General features: G+C 33.5%; 1 protein-coding gene across 3 annotated transcripts; it reads left to right on the top strand.

The window, feature by feature from the left end:
* The first annotated feature begins 6757 nt into the window (after nucleotides 1-6757).
* Nucleotides 6758-9648, top strand: LOC123653559. Of its 3 annotated transcripts, none has more exons than XM_045589552.1 (4): nucleotides 6758-6835; nucleotides 7176-7325; nucleotides 8226-8445; nucleotides 9208-9648. In XM_045589552.1, exons 2-4 carry the CDS (start codon nucleotides 7179-7181, stop codon nucleotides 9552-9554), a joined length of 714 nt encoding a protein of 237 aa, XP_045445508.1. In that variant the 5' UTR covers nucleotides 6758-6835; nucleotides 7176-7178; the 3' UTR covers nucleotides 9555-9648. The 3 variants fall into 3 exon arrangements, with proteins under 3 accessions (XP_045445508.1, XP_045445507.1, XP_045445509.1); XM_045589551.1 differs by having other exon boundaries at nucleotides 6774-6847; XM_045589553.1 differs by having other exon boundaries at nucleotides 6775-7044.
* The last annotated feature ends 2461 nt before the right edge of the window (nucleotides 9649-12109 follow it).

Genomic DNA, 12109 nt, shown 5'->3' with positions numbered 1-12109 from the left:
TGAAACTCTCATCAAAATCGGCTTAGCCGTTCCGTAAATCTTCCTCTTGCCAATTTTGAGTGAATCGATCACATACACTTTTGGGGACTTTGTTTTATAATACACTAACTGTTGCCCACGACTACGTCCGCGTGGTTATGAAGATATGCATTACTATTAAGATGTTTAACGCATATTATTTTTTTATTTCAGTCATTTGAAATGCTTATCAAACTGAGTAACTTTTTAAAAGTCACAATTTAGTATAATTTAGTAGTTATTTTTATAAAACCTCTCTATACACCACATTTTTAGTTTTATTTTCAGGCTGTATGTTTCATACAAACTATCAACCCCAATTAAACCCCCTTAGCGGTGGAATATCGTAAAATCTGTTCTTAGCGGACATCTACTAACTATAATCTACCTCCCTGCCAAATTTTGTCTTTGTCCAACCTGGATAGATAGGGACTATCCAGCGGTTTTTGAGTTCTCGTGATGAGTGAGTGACCTTTCTCTTTTATATCCTCCTCACCATCTATAGATTATATAGTTTAAATTTCAAGTCTCTTACTTCAAAAACATAAGACTTTCATACAAACTTCCGACCCCCGTTTTATCCCGTTAGAAGTCGAGTTTCGTAAAATCCGTTCTTAGCGGATGCCTACGTCCTATAAGGAGCCTACCTGCCAAATTTCAAGTTTGTAGGTGTTATAGTTTCGGAGATTTCGTGATGAGTGAGTGACCTTTCGCTTTTATATATATTATTATATATATTATATATATTATAGATTATAGATTATAGATATAGATATAGATTAACGCCCAACGAAGTGGGCACGGGTCGGCTAGTGTTATATATGGAGAAAAATTGATAAAATACTTAATAATATTCTTAAAAAACTTCAATGAAAAATTGAGAATTGAAATTAGGTTAAAACAGTTTACTCATTTTAAAATGGATCCACCTATGTTACTTGTAATGTCATTTAAACCTACCGTTCATTTGACTAGCTCGTTGGCGCAGTTTGTAGTGACCCTGTTTTCTGCTCCGCGGGTTGTGGATTCGATTCCCACCCCGAGTCTGGTGTAATATGTATGTTTATCGAAAAAAAAAATGTAGTTATACCAGTCAGCTTTTACCTATAACACAAGCATTAAGTTGCTTACTTTAGGAACAGACGACAGTGTGTGTATTGTGTAGATATTTATTTATTTACTAGCTGGTACCCGCGACATCTTCTACGCAAAATTAGTTAGTACTTCGAGTAGCCTATTATCTTCTCAATATCAATGTTAATACCAAAATTCACCAAAATTGGTTCTGTGACCTTAAAAATCAATTCGTTACTACCAAATGTGTATTTGAAATATGTTATCAACTTTTATTGTACTTATGTTTCACGGTTTTTGCGAAAATGACTTAATTAAAAATGATAGATATATGCTGTCGCGGACTTATAGTCCATTAGTCCTAGACATGCACAAAGAGAGAATGATTTGACTTATCCTTCAATTTCATGCCTCCGACTGCATATTATCTACGACGTTGCATAAAGTTTCGAAGGACTACCGTATTAATATATTTTAAATGTACAGCACAAAATGTTTGATATTGTTTCTATTTATTTCGCTGACTTTGTGTGCATATTGAATTTTTATCTTGTTCCAGCTTTTTCAGTTGATTTTTTAATAGTTGTTCTTCACGCAGGCGGGTTTTTTTTAATTATTATTTTATTTATGTCTTTTTAGTCAGACAAATTACGTAATCGGTTCAATTATTAAAACAGTTTACATCATGTGGTTGATTAAGTATTTTTTTAGGGTCAAGAGGACTGATAGCAAACCCAGAGAAAGATCTCACTCTGCTCAAAGCAACGTAAGCCTGACCTTTAGCAAATAGGTGACTGCTTAAGTCAACAACTATTAGTTTTAATATAATGAAATTATTATTAAAATTATTTGTTTGTATTTGGTATTATGTATTTGTTATTGGTTTTATTAATGTAATTGTAAATTGGTGTGACATTTATTAATTTTTATTTGTAATTTTAATTGTATGTTTTTTTTACCATTGTATTTTATTAGAAAGGCTACACCCCGAAGTTGATCGTCGCCTAGGAGGCGAGTTTGGCATGGCATAGGCGTGGGAAAGAGCAAAGTCCACATGTTTTAAACTTTAATATTGTATTTCTTTATTAGTATTACGGTAATAATAATCATGATATACCTTTTTAAAATCTTTGTATTGTGCCCTTCAATTTGATACCCATATTGTAGTATTCGAGAAAAAAAATTTTTTTTCATTAACTAAAATGGCTTCGCGCAGCCGCCATGTTTGATTTTTTTAATGTCACTTATCTAAGAACACTTGGGCAGCTATGACGAACCTAACGATACCTCAATTATGTAAATCCGTTCAGTGGTTCTGGAAATATGAGGTAGTAAAGAATATTACATACATACATACAAGATACGCGCGAAAAACATAACCCTTCCTTGGCAGTCGGGTAAAAATACATCTACAATAGCTAAGAACGGAAGACAAATAAACCCTTGACAAGAAAACCCTTGAAAAAAAAGACTTGAAGGCATTGCACGAGCAAAAAAAAAATGAAAAAAACTGAGAAAGAACGAAAAATTACAGCGAACGAAATAAAACGTGCACTGAAATAAGTATCAACCGAAGTTGAGAATTCAAAAGAAGTTTCAGTAGAAGGACTTAGAATCTGATAGAGAGACTGACACTGATATAAGAGCTCTTGAGATAAGGTTCTGCTTCTCTGATTGATGACATATGTATAGATCTAGAAATAGAAACACCTGTTTCGATTCATAACATTGTCTTTTGGAACTCAAAATACTATACCGGCCACTCATACTGGCAGCGAATTGGAATCTCGAATCGTGGCGAAGTCCTAGTAGTTTTACGGAGGAATACGAAGCTCAACTCAACGTAAAAACTAGATATCACAACCAAAAAGCTACAAAATTGAACGAGAACAAATAATCAAGATACACGCATGTTATACGCAATGAGTTCTCGCCATTTTGTAAAAATTAAATTCATAGTTCATAGCATAGGTTCATAGGCATTTGATTTTGATTTAAATTATTATCTGTTTTTATTATCTGTGCACATTTTATCGGAATCTTAAAACATATGGCACCATTTCATATGAAAATGAAGGTTACTATCAGGGCTGCCAGATGTACGATTTAAATCGTACTCATACGATTTTTTTGCATTTTTAGTCATGTACGATCGCTAGACCAAGATCGTACACAAAATGTACGATTTTTATATTCCTATTACCTGGAAGCATTTCATAATTAAAAAAACGTCATCCAACGGCAAGCACGAATTTAGGAGAACTACCCCAACTACCTAACGCGTGCCTATTTCTTTTACTTGAATGAAGTCTCTTTGAATAATCATATAAGAGCTGTATTTGTTTGCTTTCTAACAAAACTAATATATATAATATAGATATTTTCTCTTTCGGTATTAATTGCGACTTGAAAAAAAAAACACATTTTGAAATAAAAAACAATTTGAAAATTATAAAACACTGGCTCAATTTGCTTTCAATTTGTTATGTTTTAACCATTACTGTGCAGATTGTGAGCGAGCATTCAGCGAAGTTTATTTAATCAAAACAAAACTTAGAAACAGTTTATCCAATAATACACGTAAGTGCAAATTATTAGCTAAGCAATCAATTAAGAAGAAACGAAAATTTTACGAAGTTTAACCCAACAAATTCTTTTATTAAAAAATATGACCACAGAAAATTTTGTATGAGTGTAACAAATAGTTTTATTACATTTATTTTCTAAAACTAAACGAATTTTGATAATTTATAATAAAAAATTAGTACTTAGTCTTAAAGGGCTGTACGATCTTCTTATTTCAAAATTTCCTTGGCATACGATTTTTTTTGTAGTTGACGTACGATCACACTTTTTGTCCACCTGGCAGCCCTGTATGCAGTGTTGCCAACTTAGTGGATTTTCCACTAGATCTGGTGGTTTAGACACCCCTTTTGGCGGGAAAAAAATGGTTTTAGTGGCTAGTGGATTTTTTAGTGGTTTAGGTTTGTTCCAGTTAGTGGTAAGCTTCATAGGTTACCACTAAAGAATGAGTATTTTTCTAGGATTTTTTTTACAGGCACACACAACAGGCAAAAATGGTATATTTTTGTTGCGTAGGCAACACCGAACGAATTCAAACCTGTCGGCTGTTGGGAATTCTCCGAAAATTGTTTATGAATTTCTTGAATGAACATAAACTTATGCAAGTTATTTTACTCTTTGACATAAACTTTATATCATGTTCAACTATTGGGTTAAGTTTGATTTGATTCGAAAGACCAAGTTGTTATTTATTTACTCAGTCGTCAGTCAGTTCAGTGAACAGTACAGTTCGCTATAGGTTCGCTATCGCTCTCTAATCTGTAAATTATACTTACTTCTCAATCTTGCTTTAATTTGTTTTTCAACTGTTTAGCGCTGTAAAATTATTTTTGAAATAGTTTTAAATAGTGTTTGATAACGCCCAAGCCACATTACACCCAAAACTTTCGAGATTATTGCTTACGTGACCCAGGATTACAGGATTGGTTGCAAGTTGTGGAAAGCACTGGTGGTCCAGTAGCTAAGTGCAAGATGTGTGGTACGTTACTAAGGAATCAGGTAAATGTGTACATCGCCGACAAGAAATTGATGGGGTTAGAGGGGAAAGCGGGGGTGGGGGGTGGGAGGGAGTGTGGGTTTTTCAATCCCCGGACAACTATTTTGGTGTAAACCCCGTTGTTACATAGATATCGTGGTTGAAGTTTTAAGGTTCAATTTTTAAATCGGAAAAAATTAACCTACCACCTTTCAGGTTAGAATAACGCTTGGCTACGGCGCTGCGGGAAGTGCAGCCCTTCCGAGGGCTGCCCTCCCACCGCGCCTCCGGCTTAAAAAAAAAACTCTAGGGGTAAGGCAGACCAAGACCACGTGGACAGTGGGGTGCTCCGATTCGGTTTTGGGTATTTTTCGAATTTCTATACCTATATTCTAGCACACAATGTTACAAATTTTATTAGAATACTATGTCTGACGCGTTATTTTGTTTAAAAGTGTCTATTTGTCAGTCGTTAAAGGTCAGTTCGTATCGTATTTTGATCTTGTAGTAAAGATCATTTTTACATAAATTTGTTAGAAAATAACGCGTGAAAGTCGCAGAATGGAGCATGAGTACACTTCCCGCAGCACCAGAATTAAGGTAGAATCAGAAATAACAAAAAGTTAACCTCCCTTATATTAGTCTACCTGTTATGTACATCATAGCCACGAATTCTTGTACAAACCTGTGTGTCAGAGGCAAGACCTGTGCGAGCGGATATTAATTAACGAACGAAAATTTTGTTTTCGAATGTTTAATACTAACTAACTTTCGGGCGCGGTTTGGGTGGCGTTAAATTTGGTGATGAAAAATATATTAAAGAAAAAAACTAAAATATAAAATATATATTTTTTAAAAATTCTTTTTACAGTAATTAATGATATTTTTAATAGAGATTTTAAAAAATTTCATTGTGTATACTTGTTTTTTAATTGTTAATTTCGCGCTCTCACAAGTATTCGCTGCACCAGCCTCTCTGTGTCCTGAATCATTATTTATCATTTATCTTAAAAACTATTAACTTTATCAAGATTGTTAAAGAGAGCAATGTTATTAATAATTAAATTCTCTATAATTTGTTTCTAACAATTTTATTTCTGGATTCAATTTAACGAAAGTTATTTAAGCATGAATCGGAACATGTAATTAAAATTACTTTTTAACCGACTTCCAAAAAAGGAGGAGGTTCTCAATTCGATTGTATTCTTTTTCTTTTTTTTATGTATGTTACATCAGAACTTTTGACCGGGTGGACCGATTTCAACAAATTTTTTTTTAATCGAAAGGTGGTGTGTGCCAATTGGTCCCATTTAAATTTATTTGAGATCTAACAACAACTTTTCGAGTTATATCTAATAATGCATTTTTACTTGACGCTTTTTTCGTCGATCTACCTTGTTTTATACCGCATAACTTTCTACTGGGAAAGGAGATATCCCTAGTTTGGTAGCATGATAAGGAAACCAGGATCTGATGATCTGGGATCCCCCAGAGAAATCGAGGGAAACTCTTGAAAATCCGCAATAACTTTTTACTGGGTGTACCGATTTTGATAATTTTTAATTTTATCGAAAGCGGATGTTTATCATGTGGTTACATATAAATTTTATTGAGATCTGATAACTACTTTTTGAGTAATCTTTGATAACGCGTAGTTACTTGACTATATTTTCGTCGATCTACGTTGTATTACTCGTCGATGTAATTGAAGTTGGTTTTTTTTTTCGTTTGCGAGCAAACACAATTATTTATCTGTTTATATTACTTTTTTGTTACTAAAGCAGAAAGTAATTACATTACAAATTGCAGATGAAGCTGATTCATCAGAAGACGATCTTCTTTAGTAGTTATGTACTTACGTAATTGTTTCCTTTTTTTCTGTAGTTACATTAATTATTGTTTCCTGTAGTACGTAACTTAAATAATTATTATTTTATTTCTTGATAATAATTACGTTGTTGTTGTTGTATTTTCAAATTATATTTAGGTAGGGAGCCGTTGTCTTTGATTTTTTTAGTGGAATTCTGGTGGTTTGAGAGGCCAATAAGTTTTAGTGGTTTCTGGTGGTTTACACGGCTTCATTTGGTGGGTTGGTAAAAATAAAGTTGGCAACACTGCCTGTATGTAACTGTCCAGTTGTCCACCCCCCGCTCTTGGATTAAAGTGTGGCGAAAAGAATTATGAGTAAGAAGAGAAGTAAATCTATTTTAAATTAAATTTATTAAACAATAAATAGGTTTATAAAAATCGACATGTATCATATGAAAAATATTATTTCTTTCGAAAACAAAATAGTTTTGCCAAAGTGCATGTATACTATAAAAAATCTGATCGAAGTTTCCGAAAATGTCACCGATATTAAAATTTGCGAGCAGGTTACCAAGTTTCTTAAGGTTTATTTCAAATATTTAAAATTGAGCTATAATAAAAAAAAAAATAACAATTAAAAAAGATAATTTAGTATTATACCCTTTTTTATTTCATAAATGGTTAACCAAAATTTTTCCAATTACATTGTTTTTAGAAAATGCCAAATAATCAATTATTGGACTTGGAAGAGAGGCAGGATAAACTACTGCAGAAGTTAGATATTCTTTATGAAAGAATAAAAACAATAAGTTCTCTATGCACAATAAAAAATCAACATGAAACCATAAATAAATTTGCAACCAATGTGAGTATTATTAAAAAAAAGTATATAATTACACAACGGACCCGTGGTAAACAGAACTCTATCTAATCCAGTGCCCCCCGTGGTCAGGCCTATCACATTTTGTAGCTCATATCGCTGTCCCTGGGCAATAAAGCGGTAATATCAAAAATCAAATTTTACAGGAGAAATACAAGAAGCTAATTTGTTTATAGTGCAGTGTACAGTGATCCAAAACAGACGTTCAATATGTCAAATGAAAGCTATTTTTTTTACCAATTTAAGCTTTTAAAAATAATTTTTTAAAAACAAATAGTATAATTTTTTAATGAAATAATTAAAAAAATGTATAATATAATTCATAGATGATACTATTTTAATTGCAAGATCATTAACAATTACTGTAAAGATGTTCACCGGTTTTGTTATTTTTCTTAGAGTAATGCAATAATACATAGCTTAGTCGTAAGAGAATTATCCATGCAATAAAACGGTTATTGTCATTTATTCTAACGAAATATTAATAAAAAAAACTGAAAAAAATAAGAGTGATAGATTGATACTCAGAGAAGCCAAAAATTAAATAACATTAAAAAGGGTGTAACCGGCGTTTACCGCTTTATTGCCCGGGGCCAGCGATATATGCCATTACTATTGTGAATTTTAGTGCTCATTGTCACTCATTGCTTCATTTATATTATTATGATTTTTGATTATTTTAGTAGCCTTTTTATATGTAATTTGTCTCATTATAAGTTACTCTAAATCAAAAAATTCTCTACTAATGGCAGTCTTAGGCAGTATTTCTGTAATTCCACAAATTCTATAATCTGATAGCACCCTACTAAACATATTGGATTACTGCGGGTCCACAGTATATGGGTTGCAATATCTAAGAAATATTATTCTCATGCTTTTTTTTAGATTAATCCTGAAGAAGTTGTGTTAATTCTTAATTCTGAAAGTCTACCATGGTTTTTAAATGTATTTTTAAAAGGATCTCAGACTCTTAATGTTTCATGGCACATCCATTCAACGGTACCCAGTGCAAAAGTTACAAAAGTTGAAGCCTTCTTTAAAAAATTTCAAGACTTATATAAATTTCAAATAGATTCCAAAGTTAATTTTAGGTTGATATTCAAAGGTAAGTGTTTAATGTTTTGAAAATTTATAGTTAAAATAATTTCTGATTCTTAAAAGCCATTACCTGCATTTTCTTTCTGAAATAATTATCAAAGTTAGTGGGGATTATTACAAGAAAAAAAAAAGTAACAAATACATCTTATTTATAAATCTTGATTCAATTTGGCCCATCACTTGACATTGTATGGAGTATCTTAAAGAATTTTCTATGAAGATTTTTGTGCCATCCATAGCACTTTGCAAATGTGTACCTGATGGGCATCTAGAGCAAATTGAGCTACTATAAATATTTCTAGAAACAATATTTTATGTACGTAGGTGTAAATTGTTGAAAAAGAGTATCGGGCCCTCCAAATACCTATATTTTTGGTTTAGCAATGAAAATGTGTTAATATAGTAACAAAAGAATATGTACAAAAAGAAATCTTAAGTTAATATAAATTACCGCATCATATTGGTTGTCAAATTAATCAAATTTGTACACCGTGTGCAGTTTGATCCAACTTGAAAGATAGGCTATATTTTATTTTGATATATATATATATATATATAATTATTATATTCAAGAAAAAAAATAAGGCAGTATGAAGGCTGCTAGGTCAGCTAATATTTACATATATAGGATATGATGGAACTTAATTAGATTGGATACTGGTTATTTTAATATGGTCTTTCTTTACCTTTTTTGTGTGACCTACTCCTGAAATCATTTAATATCCCTTTCTTCTTTTCTTAATATTTCTTTTTTTTTAAATCTTTTCAGATTCAACTGCAGCTGAATTGAAACTTTCAACCCTTGGTGTTCCAATTAAAGGCACTGGCAACATATTAAGATACTTATGTCTAACTTACCCTAATATTGTACCTTATGACTACACTAACTACGAAGTTGATGGTTTATTAGACATATGCTACCAAATTGAAACTTCTTCAGATCAAAATAAACTAACTTTAATTCCTAAATTATTTAAAAATTATGTTAAATGGATTTTCAAGAGTCAATTTTCTATAGTCGATGTGGCGGTTTTTAATATAATTAAACAGTTGCAGAATGGTACTAAATATGTTCCACAGCAATGGTTCGATGATTGTGAAAAGATTGTTCTCTAAAATGTAATTTTAAATCATAACTGTCATAAAAAATCAAATTGTAATCTTTACTAAATGTCTATAAACATGTGAGTACATAATATGTTTTTAATAATGAAAGCAGTTTTATTTTTATGTATAATGTAAAAATGTCTGTCTGTCTCAAATAGTCACAATTACATGATAGAATATAGATATTTGTATTTGTATGAATATTTCTTTCGAATCTAGGCATCTATCCTTAAGGGTCTTCACACCATCCCTCAGAGAGTATTTTAAATATGTAAAGGAATATATCTGCCAACCTGCAATGGAGCAGCATAGTTATTCAAGCTCCAATCTTTTTCTGACATAGAAAAAGAGGCCTTTATATACCCAACAGTGGGATGTTTCAAACAAAATCAATTATTATTAACATATGTCACTATTAACATTTAAGGGCTTAGCAACCTTCTGAGTCAAAAATTACAATTTACGAAATTTCAATTATTAGAGGCACAATTTTTTTTTTCAATAATAAATAGCACTCGCGTAATAAAAGTTTTTTGGTAAAAAAAAACTTATCTTTTAGAAAACAAATCCAATGCGAGCGTTGGCTTTGCATGGTTTTAGAAAGATTGGATACGTATTTGTTGTTTGAAGTTTCAAACATGGCTCTAAATATTCCTTTTTTAACTGGCTTCTTACTTTACTTTTAATTATAATCATGTCCGCTTGCCTGCACGAATATACGAGCGTAGTGGCAGGGGCGGCCCGCCCCGGGCGGCACTTTTTAGGGGGCGGCAAAATTTAACAATACTTAAATAATAAAATAAATAAAATATTTTGTAAATATTGAACCATATTATATTATTTTTATCGCAACTACAAATTTGGACCGATTGAAAGGTGCACGGAATTTTTAATTATATTGTGGCAAAGTCGGAGAATCCCTTTTCTTTGAATAATATTTTGTAACGATTGCTAACGTCTTTACTTGTGTGTATTCACCGTTTATGACTAATACTTAATCAGCGAGAATGACTTCTATTACATACAGGATGTGAGGGACAGCTATCTGTGGCTACCTACCACATCGAACTATTATTACATAAGTAGTAATAGTAATTCAATGAGGCTTCAAGATAATTTACCTTAAAAATACCTTCACCGTTCATAACCTTAACCATTACCGTTACCAAGATACATTGACGTGTTCGTGAAACAGAAAGCACATAGCTCTGAAAAGAGCTGTTTTAATATTCGATCGACACCTGAGAAGACTTTTATTCCGACACTACAATAGTCCCTAAAGTGGTGACCCGACGAAGAACACGAAGAATCCCTGCTAGTAAAGAAGAAGAATCCCTGCTCGTGAAAAATGGATCAATCAAGAACCACCGAATCCCTGCCCGCCGCAGCCGCCACCGTCGACCATCCGTCAGAAATCGCGAGCATTTCGCTTTCGCTGCGAATTCCACCTTTCTGGCGAGACCGTGTTCGATTATGGTTCTACAGCTTCGAAGCCGCCACTCACGACCAGAAGAAAGGCGAACAACAACTAGCGCAAATGGTAATCGCTCGACTAGAGAAGCAAGATATCGAACAAATATCGGACCTTCTCTACAATCCACCCGAATCCAAGCCATACCAAGCGATTAAAGAACGTCTCATCACTGCATACGAAGAGTCAGACAACCGGCAATTTCAAAAGCTCTTGTCAGAAATGGAACTAGGGGATCAGAAACCATCACACCTACTACGACGAATGCGCGATCTCGCCCGCGATAGAATCCCTAATGCAACGCTACGCATCCTGTGGACCAACCATCTACCACCACACATCCGCTCAGTTCTAGCCGTGAGCGATTCCTTCAGCACGAAGACTGCGTTGGAAGAACTCGCACTGCTCGCTGACAAGATGCTAGAACAACATCGCGAAGTCGCCGCTGTCAGCACAACACTACCACCTCCTACGTCCGCATCTCAGAATATTGATACAAACTTCTTAATAAACGAAATAAGAAAACTCTCCATAGAAATCGCTGAATTAAAATCAAGACAACCGCAACATAATTTCAAAAGAAACCTTTCTCGATGCCGCTCATACGACCCTCAATATAAATTACGATCAAGAGACAACACACAATCGTCAGTGTGCTATTACCACCAGCGTCACGGGTCTCAGGCAAGAAACTGCAGGTCACCGTGTTCCTTCGCGTCTAAAGAAGCAAGCGGAAAACCAGAGAGAACGCTGGCAGAAGCGGAATCCGGCGCTCAAGAATACTCTTACCGCCTATTTGTCACAGACAAGAAAACAGGAATATCTTTCTTGGTAGACACGGGAGCTAACATATCCGTTCTACCTAGGAGAAAAACTCACTTCACTACACCGCTGCCATTCAAACTCTACGCCGCTAACAACACCACTATATCGACATACGGTGAAAAAACACTCACTAGCGATCAAGGCCGACAATTCGAAAGTCAACTATTTAATAACTTAATGAAAATTATGGGAATAACAAAAAATCGTACAACTCCGTATCATCCGCATAGCAACGGTATAGTCGAACGCTGGCATCGCACATTAAAAA

This window comes from Melitaea cinxia, chromosome 5 (genome assembly GCF_905220565.1).
Source record: "Melitaea cinxia chromosome 5, ilMelCinx1.1, whole genome shotgun sequence".
In the NCBI taxonomy this organism is placed as follows: domain Eukaryota; kingdom Metazoa; phylum Arthropoda; class Insecta; order Lepidoptera; family Nymphalidae; genus Melitaea; species Melitaea cinxia.
The sequence above is the reverse complement of the archived record's forward strand: the minus strand, read 5'-3'. Positions and strand labels throughout refer to the sequence as shown.